Source organism: Oncorhynchus kisutch, linkage group LG18 (genome assembly GCF_002021735.2).
Source record: "Oncorhynchus kisutch isolate 150728-3 linkage group LG18, Okis_V2, whole genome shotgun sequence".
In the NCBI taxonomy this organism is placed as follows: domain Eukaryota; kingdom Metazoa; phylum Chordata; class Actinopteri; order Salmoniformes; family Salmonidae; genus Oncorhynchus; species Oncorhynchus kisutch.
In genome coordinates this window covers 1,022,725-1,042,027 of record NC_034191.2, presented here as the reverse complement: position 1 = coordinate 1,042,027, position 19,303 = coordinate 1,022,725, and the positions used below count along the sequence as shown (strand labels likewise).

Below are 19,303 nucleotides of genomic sequence, written 5' to 3'. Positions count from 1 at the left end.
ACAGCAGTCTCCATAGTGACCAATCTAAATAGTCTACTGGTAAACAGGAGTCTCCATAGTGACCAATCTAAATAGTCTACTGGTAAACAGCAGTCTCCATAGTGACCAATCTAAATAGTCTACTGGTAAACAGGAGTCTCCATAATGACCAATCTAAATAGTCTACTGGTAAACAGGAGTCTCCATAGTGACCAATCTAAATAGTCTACTGGTAAACAGGAGTCTCCATAGTGACCAATCTAAATAGTCTACTGGTAAACAGGAGTCTCCATGATGACCAATCTAAATAGTCTACTGGTAAACAGGAGTCTCCATAGTGACCAATCTAAATAGTCTACTGGTAAACAGGAGTCTCCATGATGACCAATCTAAATAGTCAACTGGTAAACAGGAGTCTCCATAGTGACCAATCTAAATAGTCTACTGGTAAACAGTAGTCTCCATAGTGACCAATCTAAATAGTCTACCTACAACTGGTAAACAGTAGTCTCCATAGTGACCAATCTAAATAGTCTACCTACAACTGGTAAACAGTAGTCTCCATGATGACCAATCTAAATAGTCTACTGGTAAACAGTAGTCTCCATAGTGACCAATCTAAATAGTCTACTGGTAAACAGGAGTCTCCATAGTGACCAATCTAAATAGTCTACTGGTAAACAGGAGTCTCCATAGTGACCAATCTAAATAGTCTACTGGTAAACAGGAGTCTCCATAGTGACCAATCTAAATAGTCTACTGGTAAACAGGAGTCTCCATAGTGACCAATCTAAATAGTCTACTGGTAAACAGGAGTCTCCATAGTGACCAATCTAAATAGTCTACTGGTAAACAGGAGTCTCCATGATGACCAATCTAAATAGTCTACTGGTAAACAGGAGTCTCCATAGTGACCAATCTAAATAGTCTACTGGTAAACAGGAGTCTCCATGATGACCAATCTAAATAGTCTGCTGGTAAACAGGAGTCTCCATAGTGACCAATCTAAATAGTCTACTGGTAAACAGGAGTCTCCATAGTGACCAATCTAAATAGTCTACTGGTAAACAGTAGTCTCCATAGTGACCAATCTAAATAGTCTACCTACAACTGGTAAACAGGAGTCTCCATAGTGACCAATCTAAATAGTCTACTGGTAAACAGGAGTCTCCATAGTGACCAATCTAAATAGTCTGCTGGTAAACAGGAGTCTCCATAGTGACCAATCTAAATAGTCTACTGGTAAACAGGAGTCTCCATAGTGACCAATCTAAATAGTCTACTGGTAAACAGGAGTCTCCATGATGACCAATCTAAATAGTCTACTGGTAAACAGCAGTCTCCATAGTGACCAATCTAAATAGTCTACTGGTAAACAGGAGTCTCCATAGTGACCAATCTAAATAGTCTACTGGTAAACAGGAGTCTCCATAATGACCAATCTAAATAGTCTACTGGTAAACAGGAGTCTCCATAGTGACCAATCTAAATAGTCTACTGGTAAACAGGAGTCTCCATAGTGACCAATCTAAATAGTCTACTGGTAAACAGGAGTCTCCATAATGACCAATCTAAATAGTCTACTGGTAAACAGGAGTCTCCATAGTGACCAATCTAAATAGTCTACTGGTAAACAGGAGTCTCCATAGTGACCAATCTAAATAGTCTACTGGTAAACAGTAGTCTCCATGATGACCAATCTAAATAGTCTGCTGGTAAACAGGAGTCTCCATAGTGACCAATCTAAATAGTCTACTGGTAAACAGGAGTCTCCATAGTGACCAATCTAAATAGTCTACTGGTAAACAGGAGTCTCCATGATGACCAATCTAAATAGTCTACTGGTAAACAGGAGTCTCCATAGTGACCAATCTAAATAGTCTACTGGTAAACAGCAGTCTCCATGATGACCAATCTAAATAGTCTGCTGGTAAACAGGAGTCTCCATAGTGACCAATCTAAATAGTCTACTGGTAAACAGGAGTCTCCATGATGACCAATCTAAATAGTCTGCTGGTAAACAGGAGTCTCCATAGTGACCAATCTAAATAGTCTACTGGTAAACAGGAGTCTCCATAGTGACCAATCTAAATAGTCTACTGGTAAACAGGAGTCTCCATAGTAACCAATCTAAATAGTCTACTGGTAAACAGGAGTCTCCATGATGACCAATCTAAATAGTCTACTGGTAAACAGTAGTCTCCATGATGACCAATCTAAATAGTCTACTGGTAAACAGGAGTCTCCATGATGACCAATCTAAATAGTCTGCTGGTAAACAGTAGTCTCCATAGTGACCAATCTAAATAGTCCACTGGTAAACAGGAGTCTCCATAGTGACCAATCTAAATAGTCTACTGGTAAACAGTAGTCTCCATGATGACCAATCTAAATAGTCTACTGGTAAACAGGAGTCTCCATAGTGACCAATCTAAATAGTCTGCTGGTAAACAGGAGTCTCCATAGTGACCAATCTAAATAGTCTACTGGTAAACAGGAGTCTCCATAGTGACCAATCTAAATAGTCTACTGGTAAACAGGAGTCTCCATAGTGACCAATCTAAATAGTCTACTGGTAAACAGGAGTCTCCATAGTGACCAATCTAAATAGTCTACTGGTAAACAGCAGTCTCCATGATGACCAATCTAAATAGTCTGCTGGTAAACAGTAGTCTCCATAGTGACCAATCTAAATAGTCCACTGGTAAACAGGAGTCTCCATAGTGACCAATCTAAATAGTCTACTGGTAAACAGTAGTCTCCATGATGACCAATCTAAATAGTCTACTGGTAAACAGGAGTCTCCATAGTGACCAATCTAAATAGTCTGCTGGTAAACAGGAGTCTCCATGATGACCAATCTAAATAGTCTACTGGTAAACAGGAGTCTCCATAGTGACCAATCTAAATAGTCTACTGGTAAACAGGAGTCTCCATGATGACCAATCTAAATAGTCTACTGGTAAACAGGAGTCTCCATAGTGACCAATCTAAATAGTCTACTGGTAAACAGGAGTCTCCATGATGACCAATCTAAATAGTCTACTGGTAAACAGGAGTCTCCATAGTGACCAATCTAAATAGTCTACTGGTAAACAGGAGTCTCCATAGTGACCAATCTAAATAGTCTACTGGTAAACAGGAGTCTCCATAGTGACCAATCTAAATAGTCTGCTGGTAAACAGGAGTCTCCATAGTGACCAATCTAAATAGTCTACTGGTAAACAGGAGTCTCCATGATGACCAATCTAAATAGTCTGCTGGTAAACAGGAGTCTCCATAGTGACCAATCTAAATAGTCTACTGGTAAACAGGAGTCTCCATAGTGACCAATCTAAATAGTCTACTGGTAAACAGGAGTCTCCATAGTGACCAATCTAAATAGTCTACTGGTAAACAGGAGTCTCCATAGTGACCAATCTAAATAGTCTACTGGTAAACAGGAGTCTCCATAGTGACCAATCTAAATAGTCTACTGGTAAACAGGAGTCTCCATGATGACCAATCTAAATAGTCTACTGGTAAACAGGAGTCTCCATGATGACCAATCTAAATAGTCTACTGGTAAACAGGAGTCTCCATAGTGACCAATCTAAATAGTCTACTGGTAAACAGGAGTCTCCATGATGACCAATCTAAATAGTCTGCTGGTAAACAGGAGTCTCCATAGTGACCAATCTAAATAGTCTACTGGTAAACAGGAGTCTCCATAGTGACCAATCTAAATAGTCTACTGGTAAACAGGAGTCTCCATAGTGACCAATCTAAATAGTCTACTGGTAAACAGGAGTCTCCATAGTGACCAATCTAAATAGTCTGCTGGTAAACAGGAGTCTCCATAGTGACCAATCTAAATAGTCTACTGGTAAACAGCAGTCTCCATGATGACCAATCTAAATAGTCTGCTGGTAAACAGTAGTCTCCATGATGACCAATCTAAATAGTCTACTGGTAAACAGGAGTCTCCATAGTGACCAATCTAAATAGTCTACTGGTAAACAGGAGTCTCCATAGTGACCAATCTAAATAGTCTACTGGTAAACAGGAGTCTCCATGATGACCAATCTAAATAGTCAACTGGTAAACAGTAGTCTCCATAGTGACCAATCTAAATAGTCTACTGGTAAACAGCAGTCTCCATGATGACCAATCTAAATAGTCTGCTGGTAAACAGGAGTCTCCATGATGACCAATCTAAATAGTCTACTGGTAAACAGGAGTCTCCATAGTGACCAATCTAAATAGTCTACTGGTAAACAGGAGTCTCCATGATGACCAATCTAAATAGTCTACTGGTAAACAGGAGTCTCCATAGTGACCAATCTAAATAGTCTACTGGTAAACAGGAGTCTCCATGATGACCAATCTAAATAGTCTACTGGTAAACAGTAGTCTCCATAGTGACCAATCTAAATAGTCTACTGGTAAACAGGAGTCTCCATAGTGACCAATCTAAATAGTCTACTGGTAAACAGGAGTCTCCATGATGACCAATCTAAATAGTCTACTGGTAAACAGGAGTCTCCATAGTGACCAATCTAAATAGTCTACTGGTAAACAGGAGTCTCCATAGTGACCAATCTAAATAGTCTACTGGTAAACAGGAGTCTCCATGATGACCAATCTAAATAGTCTGCTGGTAAACAGGAGTCTCCATGATGACCAATCTAAATAGTCTACTGGTAAACAGGAGTCTCCATAGTGACCAATCTAAATAGTCTACTGGTAAACAGGAGTCTCCATAGTGACCAATCTAAATAGTCTACTGGTAAACAGGAGTCTCCATAGTGACCAATCTAAATAGTCTACTGGTAAACAGGAGTCTCCATGATGACCAATCTAAATAGTCTGCTGGTAAACAGTAGTCTCCATAGTGACCAATCTAAATAGTCTACCTACAACTGGTAAACAGCAGTCTCCATAGTGACCAATCTAAATAGTCTACTGGTAAACAGGAGTCTCCATAGTGACCAATCTAAATAGTCCACTGGTAAACAGGAGTCTCCATAGTGACCAATCTAAATAGTCTACTGGTAAACAGGAGTCTCCATAGTGACCAATCTAAATAGTCTACTGGTAAACAGGAGTCTCCATAGTGACCAATCTAAATAGTCTACTGGTAAACAGGAGTCTCCATAGTGACCAATCTAAATAGTCTACTGGTAAACAGCAGTCTCCATAGTGACCAATCTAAATAGTCTACTGGTAAACAGGAGTCTCCATAGTGACCAATCTAAATAGTCTACTGGTAAACAGGGGTCTCCATGATGACCAATCTAAATAGTCTACTGGTAAACAGGAGTCTCCATAGTGACCAATCTAAATAGTCTACTGGTAAACAGGAGTCTCCATAGTGACCAATCTAAATAGTCTACTGGTAAACAGGAGTCTCCATAGTGACCAATCTAAATAGTCTACTGGTAAACAGGAGTCTCCATAGTGACCAATCTAAATAGTCTACTGGTAAACAGGAGTCTCCATAGTGACCAATCTAAATAGTCTACTGGTAAACAGGAGTCTCCATAGTGACCAATCTAAATAGTCTACTGGTAAACAGTAGTCTCCATAGTGACCAATCTAAATAGTCTACTGGTAAACAGGAGTCTCCATAGTGACCAATCTAAATAGTCTACTGGTAAACAGGAGTCTCCATGATGACCAATCTAAATAGTCTACTGGTAAACAGTAGTCTCCATAGTGACCAATCTAAATAGTCAACTGGTAAACAGGAGTCTCCATAGTGACCAATCTAAATAGTCTACTGGTAAACAGGAGTCTCCATAGTGACCAATCTAAATAGTCAACTGGTAAACAGGAGTCTCCATAGTGACCAATCTAAATAGTCTACTGGTAAACAGGAGTCTCCATGATGACCAATCTAAATAGTCTACTGGTAAACAGGAGTCTCCATAGTGACCAATCTAAATAGTCTACTGGTAAACAGGAGTCTCCATAGTGACCAATCTAAATAGTCTACTGGTAAACAGGAGTCTCCATAGTGACCAATCTAAATAGTCTACTGGTAAACAGGAGTCTCCATGATGACCAATCTAAATAGTCTACTGGTAAACAGGAGTCTCCATAGTGACCAATCTAAATAGTCTACTGGTAAACAGGAGTCTCCATAGTGACCAATCTAAATAGTCAACTGGTAAACAGGAGTCTCCATAGTGACCAATCTAAATAGTCTACTGGTAAACAGGAGTCTCCATAGTGACCAATCTAAATAGTCTACTGGTAAACAGGAGTCTCCATGATGACCAATCTAAATAGTCTACTGGTAAACAGGAGTCTCCATAGTGACCAATCTAAATAGTCTACTGGTAAACAGTAGTCTCCATAGTGACCAATCTAAATAGTCTACTGGTAAACAGGAGTCTCCATAGTGACCAATCTAAATAGTCTACTGGTAAACAGTAGTCTCCATGATGACCAATCTAAATAGTCTACCTACAACTGGTAAACAGGAGTCTCCATAGTGACCAATCTAAATAGTCTACTGGTAAACAGGAGTCTCCATAGTGACCAATCTAAATAGTCTACTGGTAAACAGGAGTCTCCATAGTGACCAATCTAAATAGTCTACTGGTAAACAGGAGTCTCCATAGTGACCAATCTAAATAGTCTACTGGTAAACAGGAGTCTCCATAGTGACCAATCTAAATAGTCTACTGGTAAACAGTAGTCTCCATAGTGACCAATCTAAATAGTCTACTGGTAAACAGGAGTCTCCATAGTGACCAATCTAAATAGTCTACTGGTAAACAGGAGTCTCCATAGTGACCAATCTAAATAGTCTACTGGTAAACAGGAGTCTCCATAGTGACCAATCTAAATAGTCTACTGGTAAACAGGAGTCTCCATAGTGACCAATCTAAATAGTCTACTGGTAAACAGGAGTCTCCATAGTGACCAATCTAAATAGTCTACTGGTAAACAGGAGTCTCCATAGTGACCAATCTAAATAGTCTACTGGTAAACAGTAGTCTCCATAGTGACCAATCTAAATAGTCTACTGGTAAACAGGAGTCTCCATAGTGACCAATCTAAATAGTCTACTGGTAAACAGTAGTCTCCATAGTGACCAATCTAAATAGTCTACTGGTAAACAGGAGTCTCCATAGTGACCAATCTAAATAGTCTACTGGTAAACAGGAGTCTCCATAGTGACCAATCTAAATAGTCTACTGGTAAACAGGAGTCTCCATAGTGACCAATCTAAATAGTCTACTGGTAAACAGTAGTCTCCATAGTGACCAATCTAAATAGTCTACTGGTAAACAGGAGTCTCCATGATGACCAATCTAAATAGTCTGCTGGTAAACAGGAGTCTCACACTCACTCACTCAGTAACAAGCTGTTCACTGTCTGATAGTCAGCAGCAGCAGGTTACAGTTAAATATCTCTATTTTTACGTGGGCCATGGTGCAATTTAATAGTAGCCCAAAAACCTGTCACCCGCGACCAATATGTCTTCACCCGTGACATCGTTTTCGATCCTGGTAGCCAACAACTTGACTTTGAGCCAATCAGAGAGCATGAACCCCGACGTGGGGAACCAACAGGAGTGACAACAAAAAGGAAAAAGAGGGCATTTTCTCCACTAATCGAAGGTTAAATCACAGAGTTTCTAAGCCCAGAGGCGCAACATCACCAGACTTCTAGGAACGCGTCAAAGCGGACCAGGCGGACCAAGCGGACCAGGCGGACCAGGCGGACCAAGCGAACCAGGCGGACCAAGCGGACCAGGCGGACCAAGCGGACCAAGCGGACCAGGCGGACCAGGCGGACCAAGCGGACCAGGCGGACCAAGCGGACCAGGCGGACCAGGCGGACCAAGCGAACCAGGCGGACCAAGCGAACCAGGCGGACCAAGCGGACCAGGCGGCCCAAGCGGACCAGGCGGACCAAGCGGACCAGGCGGACCAGGCGGACCAAGCGGACCAGGCGGACCAAGCGAACCAGGCGGACCAAGCGGACCAGGCGGACCAAGCGGACCAGGCGGACCAAGCGGACCAAGCGAACCAGGCGGACCAAGCGGACCAGGCGGACCAGGCGGACCAAGCGGACCAGGCTGACCAAGCGGACCAGGCGGACCAAGCGAACCAGGCGGACCAAGCGGACCAGGCGGACCAAGCGAACCAGGCAGACCAGGCGGACCAAGCGGACCAGGCGAACCAGGCGGACCAAGCGGACCAGGCGGACCAAGCGAACCAGGCAGACCAGGCGGACCAGGCGGACCAGGCGGACCAGGCGGACCAGGCCCGAGGTTTGGGGAGTCAATGAGAGAAGGGAAAGGTCTTCCTTAGTTGTTAAATACAATCGACTATAGATTAGAGTCATTATCTAGTTGAACATTTTAGTAATCCAACCTCTTGAAGATGACAAACTGACACGTTTTCGTCAAAAACAACTTCTTATCAAAGGAGTGCCTTTGATTGAACAGCGCGAGACAACCGTTAGATCAGGGATGCGTTCAGTACTTTATTTTATTCTGGAATGAATGACCAGTTGAAAAACTGGGAGGAGTTGGGTTGTGGGTTGGGGAACGCTGTCAGCATGGCCAATCCCTTTAAATACGACACTCATTGCATCAAGTCACACCTCGCCTCACCAAACGGTAGCAAACAGACCCCCTGTTCAAGAACACACAAGAACATTTTGGGGAACATAGCAAACATTAAAGCGAACTGAACGTACCTCTGATGGCGTGTTTCCGGGCATTAGCTTAGCTAGCGAACGTCGCCATGACATTGCCTACAAGTGTGATCAGTTTCTACCTATCTAACAAACTGTACTGTCTTTGGCTAAATGTCATGAGCCAGTCACAATTCATATTCAATGTAGGCTATGGGATGGTAGCTAGCTAAGTACATAGATGCAATGCACACAACACTAAATACTTCCTCCAAGCTAGCTAACCACTGTAGCTAGTATTGACATAATTAAATCACAATGGATTAGTTTCCATGAAACAGCTTCCTGTGTTAGTTGCCGAGCACCATACTTAGCTAGCTAGGATGCTGTGCTAGCTGGTGAATATGGTAATGTTAGCTAGCTAGCTAAACATTTGTCTATGGTCTGGCACTGGCAGTATGGGATTATAGAAAGTGAATTAAATCGTTTCTTCGTCATCTTGCTAGGTAGTTATCTAGCTGTAGCCATCTGGCTAGTATCAACTAAGGCCTTCTTTAAAATAGCATGACTAAGCAACACACATGGTCAACACTGCCAATCAATGCTACTTTCACCATCTTGTTTGGAGTATTTTAACAAGGCTGACTACTTCAAGGTCTTTGCTGTGTGAACACAAAAAAGATTGGTTGAATGCCGACACTGTTCAAGGGTGCAAAGTACTGTTGGCAGGCAAACATTTGACAATCCTACAGGTGTGTCTGAGCTTTTATAGAGTAGAGACAGGATCACAATACAGCTCCCTGCTCCTCCCTTCCTTCCTGCCCCTCCCTTCCTGTCTGCTCATCCTTTCCTGTCTGCTCCTCCCTTCCTTCCTGCTCCTCCCTTCCTGTCTGCTCCTCCCTTCCTGTATTCTCCTCCCTTCCTGTCTGCTCCTCCCTTCCTGCCTGCTCCTCCCTTCCTGTCTGCTCCTCCCTTCCTGTCTGCTCCTCCCTTCCTGTATTCTCCTCCCTTCCTTCCTGCTCCTCCCTTCCTGTATTCTCCTCCCTTCCTGTCTTCTCCTCCCTTCCTGCCTGCTCCTCCCTTCCTGTCTGCTCCTCCCTTCCTGTCTGCTCCTCCCTTCCTGTCTGCTCCTCCCTTCCTGTCTTCTCCTCCCTTCCTGTCTGCTCCTCCCTTCCTGCCTGCTCCTCCCTTCCTGCCTGCTCCTCCCTTCCTGTCTGCTCCTCCCTTCCTGTCTGCTCCTCCCTTCCTGTCTTCTCCTCCCTTCCTGTCTTCTCCTCCCTTCCTGCCTGCTCCTCCCGTCCTGTGTATCTGAACTACAACATACTGGTTCATTTACTCTAAAACTCAAGACAGATAATCACAACTGTAAATAGTGTAAATTCAACCAGCCATATCATACCTCTTACAGTGGGAAACGAGGCAACAGTAAACATGTCGTCCCCCAGGAATTACGCAGACCAATTGGACCAATTGAGATATGGATTAACACATTTTAGTTGATTACTATAGCGCCTGCCTTGAACCAATCAGTGTCCTTATGTAAATTACAGATCTCTATGTCAAGACACATCAGTGTCGTTGGCAGGTAGCCTAGCGGTTAAGAGCATTGGTCCAGTACCCAAAAGGTCACTGGTTTAAATCCCCAAGCTGACTAATTGAAAAATCTGCCGATGTGCTCTTGAACAGCGTCTGCTAAATGACGTAAATTGAATTTGGGTCAGGGAGGGGATAGGGGACTGACTGACTGGCTGGTCCAGTGAGGGGATAGGGGACTGACTGACAGGCTGGGTTGGGGAGGGGATAGGGGACTGACTGACTGGCTGGTCTAGTGAGGGGATAGGGGACTGACTGACTGGCTGGGTTGGGGAGGGGATAGGGGACTGACTGACTGGCTGGTCTAGTGAGGGGATAGGGGACTGACTGACTGGCTGGTCTAGTGAGGGGATAGGGGACTGACTGACTGGCTGGGTTGGGGAGGGGATAGGGGACTGACTGACTGGCTGGTCTAGTGAGGGGATAGGGGACTGACTGACTGGCTGGTCTAGTGAGGGGATAGGGGACTGACTGACTAGCTGGTCTAGTGAGGGGATAGGGGACTGGCTGACTGGCTGGTCTAGTGAGGGGATAGGGGACTGACTGACAGGCTGGGTTGGGGAGGGGATAGGGGACTGACTGACTGGCTGGTCTAGTGAGGGGATAGGGGACTGACTGACTGGCTGGGTTGGGGAGGGGATAGGGGACTGACTGACTGGCTGGTCTAGTGAGGGGATAGGGGACTGACTGACTGGCTGGTCTAGTGAGGGGATAGGGGACTGACTGACTGGCTGGGTTGGGGAGGGGATAGGGGACTGACTGACTGGCTGGTCTAGTGAGGGGATAGGGGACTGACTGACTGGCTGGTCTAGTGAGGGGATAGGGGACTGACTGACTAGCTGGTCTAGTGAGGGGATAGGGGACTGACTGACTGGCTGGTCTAGTGAGGGGATAGGGGACTGACTGACTGGCTGGGTTGGGGAGGTCAAATTGTGAAGCCATTGATAATTACAGCGTTGTTGGTATTTGTTGGCTGATTCAGATGAAGGGTGCTGGTCTCTTCTTACAGGGCCGGGCCGTGTCTGTAGACGCACACGCGCATACGCACACACACACACACACACACACACACACGCACACACACACACACACACAGGGCGGGTGGGAAGGTCAGTCCCAGACCTCAACAACATGTGTTCCACATTTACAAAGGCTTCACCTGCTGGACAAAGGCTCTGTCTGAGCTACGACCGAATACCCTGCTGCTATTCTCTAGTTCTCTCTTTCTTTCCGATCCATTTAAAGATCCTTTGTTTATGGCTTGGGCCCTCTCTGGAAGGCTCTAACAAAGTACATCACAACAATACACATCACAACCAACAGGAAGTTTTGAAAGAATTGTCACATTTCTATTGTTATTTATTTGCAATATGCTACATTCTGGGTGACCCGACCAAATTCACATAGAAATGTTTTGTTATAGATCTGTCACTCTCATTGAAAGCCAGTCTAAGAAGTGGTATGTCTGTTCTATGTGCTCTGTTTCTATGCTTAAGTGTTGTTTTTGCATCTTTTACTTTCAGTTTTCTAAATCAGATTTTAACACTTGAAAATACAATATTTGTGTTAATGGAAAATATATTTCACAGCGGTTTAGACGGTACAATGACTCTCTACTTGCTGGTTTAGTCACACAAACTGAACTTATGATGAACTATTATAATTTAATCAACCAGGATATGGTGCAGCGATTTCTGCACCTTTAAACTAATGCAAGAGGTTTGACACTTTTTACACTTCTACATGGTAAATAAAAGTTAAAGCAACCTATCATTGTCTTACAAATACAAATACCTGGGTGTCTGGTTAGACTGTAAACTCTCCTACCAGACTCACATTAAGCATCTCCAATCCAAAATTAAATCTAGAATAGGCTTTCTATATCGCAACAAAGCATCCTTCACTCATGCTGCCAAACAACCCTCGTAAAACTGACCATCTTACCAATCCTCGACTTCGGCGATGTCATCTATAAAATAGCCTCCAACACCCTACTCAACAAAATGGATGCAGTCTATCACAGTGCCATCCGTTTTGTCACCAAAGCCCCATACACTACCCACCATTGCGACCTGTACACTCTCGTTGGTTGGCCCTCTCTTCATACTCGTCGCCAAACCCACTGGCTCCAGGTCATCTACAAGTCTCTGCTAGGTAAAGCCCCGCCTTATCTCAGCTCACTGGTCAACATAGCAGCACCCACTCGTAGCACGCGCTCCAGCAGGTATATCTCACTGGTCACCCCCAAAGCCAATTCCTACTTTGGTCGCCTTTCCTTCCAGTTCTCTGCTGCTAATGACTGGAACAAACTGCAAAAATATCTGAAGCTGGAGACTCACATCTCCCTCACTAGCTTTAAGCACCAGCTGTCAGAGCAGCTCACAGATCACTGCACCTGTACATAGCCCACCTGTAAACAGCCCATCTATCTACCTCATCCCCATACTGTATTTATTTATTTATCTTGCTCCTTTGCACCCCAGTATCTCTACTTGCATATTATCTAACTAAATGCTTGTGTTCCTAGCTGCAACAGTAATATCTAACTAAATGCTTGTGTTCCTAGCTCCAACAGTACAGTAATATCTAACTAAATGCTTGTGTTCCTAGCTCCAACAGTACAGTAATATCTAACTAGATGCTTGTGTTCCTAGCTCCAACAGTAGTATCTAACTAAATGCTTGTGCTTCTAACTCCAACAGTGCAGTAGTATCTAACTAAATGCTTGTGTTCCTAGCTGCAACAGTAATATCTAACTAAATGCTTGTGTTCCTAGCTCCAACAGTAATATCTAACTAGATGCTTGTGTTCCTAGCTCCAACAGGAGTATCTAACTAAATTCTTGTGCTTCTAACTCCAACAGTGCAGTAGTATCTAACTAAATGCTTGTGTTCCTAGCTCCAACAGTAATATCTAACTAAATGCTTGTGTTCCTAGCTCCAACAGTAGTATCTAACTAAATGCTTGTGTTCCTAGCTCCAACAGTACAGTAATATCTAACTAAATGCTTGTGCTTCTAACTCCAACAGTGCAGTAGTATCTAACTAAATGCTTGTGTTCCTAGCTCCAACAGTAATATCTAACTAAATGCTTGTGTTCCTAGCTGCAACAGTAATATCTAACTAAATGCTTGTGTTCCTAGCTCCAACAGTGCAGTAATATCTAACTAAATGCTTGTGTTTCTAGCTCCAACAGTGCAGTAATATCTAACTAAATGCTTGTGTTCCTAGCTCCAACAGTGCAGTAATATCTAACTAAATGCTTGTGTTCCTAGCTCCAACAGTAATATCTAACTAAATGCTTGTGTTCCTAACTCCAACAGTGCAGTAATATCTAACTAAATGCGTGTGTTCCTAACTCCAACAGTGCAGTAATATCTAACTAAATGCGTGTGTTCCTAACTCCAACAGTGCAGTAATATCTAACTAAATGCGTGTGTTCCTAGCTCCAACAGTGCAGTAGTATCTAACTAAATGCTTGTGTTCCTAGCTCCAACAGTGCAGTAATATCTAACTAAATGCGTGTGTTCCTAGCTCCAACAGTGCAGTAGTATCTAACTAAATGCGTGTGTTCCTAGCTCCAACAGTGCAGTAGTATCTAACTAAATGCGTGTGTTCCTAGCTCCAACAGTGCAGTAGTATCTAACTAAATGCTTGTGTTTCTAGCTCCAACAGTGCAGTAGTATCTAACTAAATGCTTGTGTTTCTAGCTCCAACAGTGCAGTAGTATCTAACTAAATGCTTGTGTTCCTAGTTCTAACAGTAGTATCTAACTAAATGCGTGTGTTCCTAGCTCCAACAGTGCAGTAGTATCTAACTAAATGCTTGTGTTCCCAGCTCCAACAGTGCAGTAGTATCTAACTAAATGCTTGTGTTTATAGCTCCAACAGTGCAGTAGTATCTAACTAAATGCTTGTGTTCCTAGTTCCAACAGTGCAGTAGTATCTAACTAAATGCGTGTGTTCCTAACTCCAACAGTGCAGTAATATCTAACTAAATGCTTGTGTTCCTAGCTCCCAACAGTGCAGTAGTATCTAACTAAATGCTTGTGTTCCTAGTTCCAACAGTGCAGTAATATCTAACTAAATGCTTGTGTTCCTAGCTCCAACAGTGCAGTAATATCTAACTAAATGCTTGTGTTCCTAACTCCAACAGTGCAGTAATATCTAACTAAATGCTTGTGTTCCTAGCTCCCAACAGTGCAGTAGTATCTAACTAAATGCTTGTGTTCCTAGCTCCAACAGTGCAGTAATATCTAACTAAATGCGTGTGTTCCTAGCTCCAACAGTGCAGTAATATCTAACTAAATGCGTGTGTTCCTAGCTCCAACAGTGCAGTAATATCTAACTAAATGCGTGTGTTCCTAGCTCCAACAGTGCAGTAATATCTAACTAAATGCGTGTGTTCCTAGCTCCAACAGTGCAGTAGTATCTAACTAAATGCGTGTGTTCCTAGCTCCAACAGTGCAGTAATATCTAACTAAATGCGTGTGTTCCTAGCTCCAACAGTGCAGTAATATCTAACTAAATGCGTGTGTTTCTAGCTCCAACAGTGCAGTAATATCTAACTAAATGCTTGTGTTCCTAGCTCCAACAGTGCAGTAGTATCTAACTAAATGCGTGTGTTCCTAGCTCCAACAGTGCAGTAGTATCTAACTAAATGCTTGTGTTCCTAGCTCCAACAGTGCAGTAATATCTAACTAGATGCTTGTGTTCCTAGTTCCAACAGTGCAGTAGTATCTAACTAAATGCGTGTGTTTCTAGCTCCAACAGTGCAGTAATATCTAACTAGATGCTTGTGTTCCTAGTTCCAACAGTGCAGTAATATCTAACTAAATGCGTGTGTTCCTAGCTCCAACAGTGCAGTAGTATCTAACTAAATGCTTGTGTTCCTAGCTCCAACAGTGCAGTAATATCTAACTAGATGCTTGTGTTCCTAGTTCCAACAGTGCAGTAGTATCTAACTAAATGCGTGTGTTTCTAGCTCCAACAGTGCAGTAGTATCTAACTAAATGCGTGTGTTCCTAGTTCCAACAGTGCAGTAGTATCTAACTAAATGCGTGTGTTCCTAGCTCCAACAGTGCAGTAATATCTAACAATTCACAACAACACACACAAATCTAAAGTAAAATAATGGAGCTAAGAAATATAAATATTAGGAGGAGCCATGTTGGAGTGGCATTGACTAAATACAGTTGAACAGAAGACAGTATTTACATATGAGATGAGCAAAGCAGCATATTAACTTTATTAAAGTGACCAGTGATTCCATGTCTATGGATATGGGGCAGCAGCCTCTAAGGTGCAGGGTTGAGTAACCGGGTGGAGGCCGGCTAGTGATGGCTAATTTACAGTCTGATGGCCTTGAGATAGTAGCTGTTTTTCAGTCTCTCGGTCCCAGCTTTGATGCACCTGTACTGACCTCGCCTTCTGGATGATAGCAGGGTGAACAGGCAGTGGCTCGGGTGGTTGTTGTCCTTGATGATCCTTTTGGCCTTCCTGTGACATCAGGTGCTATAGGTGTCCTGCAGGGCAGGCAATGTGCCCCCAGTGATGCGTTGGGCAGACCACACCACCCCCTGGAGAGCCTTGTGGTTGTGGGCAGTGCAGTTGCCGCACCAGGCGGTGATACAGCCAGAAAGGATGCAGCCTACATAGTGTGTTATTAAAGTGTTTTTTAAACTTACTTGAGGAAGTATCTCTGTCCAGAGGGGGTCTGAGCCACCTCCCAACCCGGGGGCAAGGGCATGTCATCTGGGATCTCATAGGACGACTGTCGGAGGTTTGATGGAGGCGCGCCCGCGGGGACCATGCCCAACAGGGGTGACACTGCCCCTAGCTGTAAAGAGGCCGGAGATGAGTGGGCACGCACATGGTGGGGGGCGAGGGCACCAGCCGTAACTGCATCTGTGCTAGCCTGGGTGGAGGTAGGAAGGAGAGGAGATGAGAGGGGATGAGGAGGGGGAGAGGAGGGGAAGAGGGGAGAGAGGAGGGGGAGAGAGGAGAGGAAGAGAGGACAGGAGGGGGAGAGAAGAGAATACAGTTTACCAAGCTACCAGTGTTGGCAAAGCTACTCTGAATACAGTTTACCAAGCTACCAGTTCCTTCACACTGGAAGAAGTTACTATAAATATACTTTAATATTGTCTTGTTACACACAGTGTGTAATGGAAATGTGTTTCTTGCATATCCCAACTCCCCCTGAGACATCAACAGGGAGTGGGGTCACAGCCACGGTCACCATATCCCAACTCCCCCTGAGACATCCACAGGGAGTGGGGTCACAGCCACGGTCACCATATCCCAACTCCCCCTGAGACATCCACAGGGAGTGGGGTCACAGCCACGGTCACCATATCCCAACTCCCCCTGAGACATCCACAGGGAGTGGGGTCACAGCCACGGTCACCATATCCCAACTCCCCCTGAGACATCCACAGGGAGTGGGGTCACAGCCACGGTCACCATATCCCAACTCCCCCTGAGACATCCACAGGGAGTGGGGTCACAGCCACGGTCACCATATCCCAACTCCCCCTGAGACATCCACAGGGAGTGGGGTCACAGCCACGGTCACCATTGTACAGTGCCCCTGGAGCAATTAGGGTTAAGTGCCTTGCTCACGGGAACATGGACAGATGTTTCACCTTGTCAGCTCAGGTATTCGAACCAGCAGCCTTTTGATTACTGGCCCAATAATCTAACCTCACGGCAACCTGCCGCCCCTAAAGCCAATAACAAGAATACAGTTTACTGAACTATAGTTACTTTGGAAAAGTAGTCCACTATTATCATATATAGATCTAACATGGCACATGTTAGACAAAAACTGACAAAAACTGAAAAGAAGAGATCACTTTTGGGTTTATTTTTTAACAGAATGTATAATGTCGTTTATTAAACACAACAAGGATGTTTCAAGTGAGAATTATGCAGGTCTGATGACAGAAAATAAAGGACATGACTGCCTACTTCACCCATATTTTTAATATTTTGGTATATTTTTGGAGAAGAAAAAGTGTTTTGTAGTTCCAGTAGTTAGCTCTACCACTCCATGGCAACAAAAAGGCTATTAACTAGTGAACTACCACCAAGCTACTGCGAAATGTAGTTACATTTATAGTTAAAAGTAGGTCACTACTCACTTCAAAGTCATTATTTTAATGAATTATAGCCAAGTTTTCTAAATAGTAAATAGTTTAATAAAGAAGCAGTTGTTCCATGCAATAAGAATAAACATGTTAGGTCATGAGCTTGAATAAACATGAATAACAAGTAGGAGACGTTTGATGGTACTACTCATAAAGGCATAGGAGGAGAGGGGTGCTGCCACATGCTGCTACAGCGAATCAGGAAAAACAACTGTAGAGTCCCGACAGCCATTCCCCGACAAGTCTGCAAGTCAAACCCCGAATGCACACCGTCAAACCGCGAATGCACACTGTTAGCTCAACTCTTTGACTAAAGATCAGAAACTAAAAAGAAGAAATTGTCAATAGGATTGAGTGATTCAAAAACCAGCATATGATTTTGTAACCGTATTCCTAGATAAATATGCTACATTGTTTAACAAACCGCGCTGGCAGCATCCACTTCTACACAAACGTATCTGTTGCTATCGAAGTAAATATAAGCCTACAGTCCCTTTTTGATCACAGACATTTCGTTCAAATTTACAAACATCAAAAGTTACACCTTTAATCAATCTTAAAATGAATCATGTATCTTTTATAGTGGTACTGTATATTAATATAGTAATAACACTTTAAACGTTAATCAACAACTCCCTCAAAGGTTACCATGCTCAGTTGTTGATTGGTCGGTATTTAGGAAATAGAAGATAACTTCTCAATCAGTTGAATTAGTTAAAGACATGCTCCTGAACTTTGGCGACTATTAAATACGTTTTAAACCTCCCGCTTTTGTCTGGAGTTGTAGGACACTCCCGAGTAGTAACATGTGTGCGTAAGAGTAAAACGACACAAAAGGTTTTCCTCTACTAGTCAGTAAAGCGTCGGGGGCCTAGTAGGTGGGTTGTGTGTGTGAGGGTGGTCTCTAACGTCCTACTTGTCTGGAGTGGGACTTTGGCTCAGGCGGTTTGAAGAAGGAATCGGGGAGCTTTCTCATCCTCATGGGGACGGAGGCAGGGACGATTGTGTTTTTCGGGTTCATAACAGCGTTGAAAAGGGCCTCCAGATCCGTCTCCGAGTCTCCCCGGACATGGACTATCTGGTGACCGGCTGGAGGGTTGTGCTGGCTGGGATCCATGGTTATTCCAAAAACGATACAAAACGTATTTGCTCGAGAAAAAATGTCTATAAAAGATTCAAAGAGCCAAAATCAATGCAAAGTTTTCTTCAGAACGAAACTTGAAACCTCAAATCATCCAACTTCCAAAAGTAAATTCTTCCAAAAGTAACTTCGAAGAAGTTGTTAAATTATTGTGAATGTATTTTCTCCCAACAATATGGCTATAACTATTACAATATAACTATTGTAATCTCCGAAAAGTGTACTCTTCTTTCTGCTGTTTCGGGAAAGACACACTAGCTAATATAACAACGTGCATATCTACCCAACTGTGTCTGTAACTTTTCCAAAAAGAGAACAGCTAAAAACTTATCTTGAGCGAAACTCAAATAACTGCACAGATTAACTTTCGAGAGTTGACCGATTTTGCCATGAAACAGGAGTGACAGCGCGCATTGTAAATCATTGCCTTCTCACTGTTGTAAAGTTGAAGCTGACTTGGTTCTACACTCCAGGCAGGACATCCGACTCTGACTCATGTGATCTGAACCTAGGAATGGGCAGGGCTTGGGATCATTCACTGGGACAGAGAGCCTTTACAGAGACCACATCCCTCTTCTCCAGTGGGGAGAACTTTCTCTACAGCAACGTTTAATCAACTATTCTTACGACTGTGATTTAGATTTTAAACTAATCTGGAGTGTTTTTGTGTCGGGAAACTTGTTCTGTTTTATTGTTATAGCAATTGAAATGCCATTGTATTGTCATGCCTTAGTAAATGATTAATAAACTATACTCATGTCTTGGGAAATGATGAATAAACTATAGTTATGCCTTAATAAATTA

The 19,303-nt window shown here is 43.4% G+C and overlaps 1 protein-coding gene across 1 annotated transcript in view; it reads right to left on the bottom strand.

Moving 5' to 3' along the window:
• Positions 1-18,979, bottom strand: part of LOC109886300 (transcriptional coactivator YAP1-like) — an 87,427-nt gene extending 68,448 nt beyond the window's left edge. The window contains exons 1-2 of the mRNA XM_031796903.1: positions 18,275-18,979; positions 15,895-16,124 (exon numbers count right to left, since the gene is read on the bottom strand). Of these exons, the coding sequence (XP_031652763.1) occupies positions 15,895-16,124; positions 18,275-18,475 (431 nt within the window). The 5' untranslated portion in view covers positions 18,476-18,979. The remainder of the gene's footprint in view (positions 1-15,894; positions 16,125-18,274) is intronic.
• Positions 18,980-19,303: the final 324 nt, after the last annotated feature.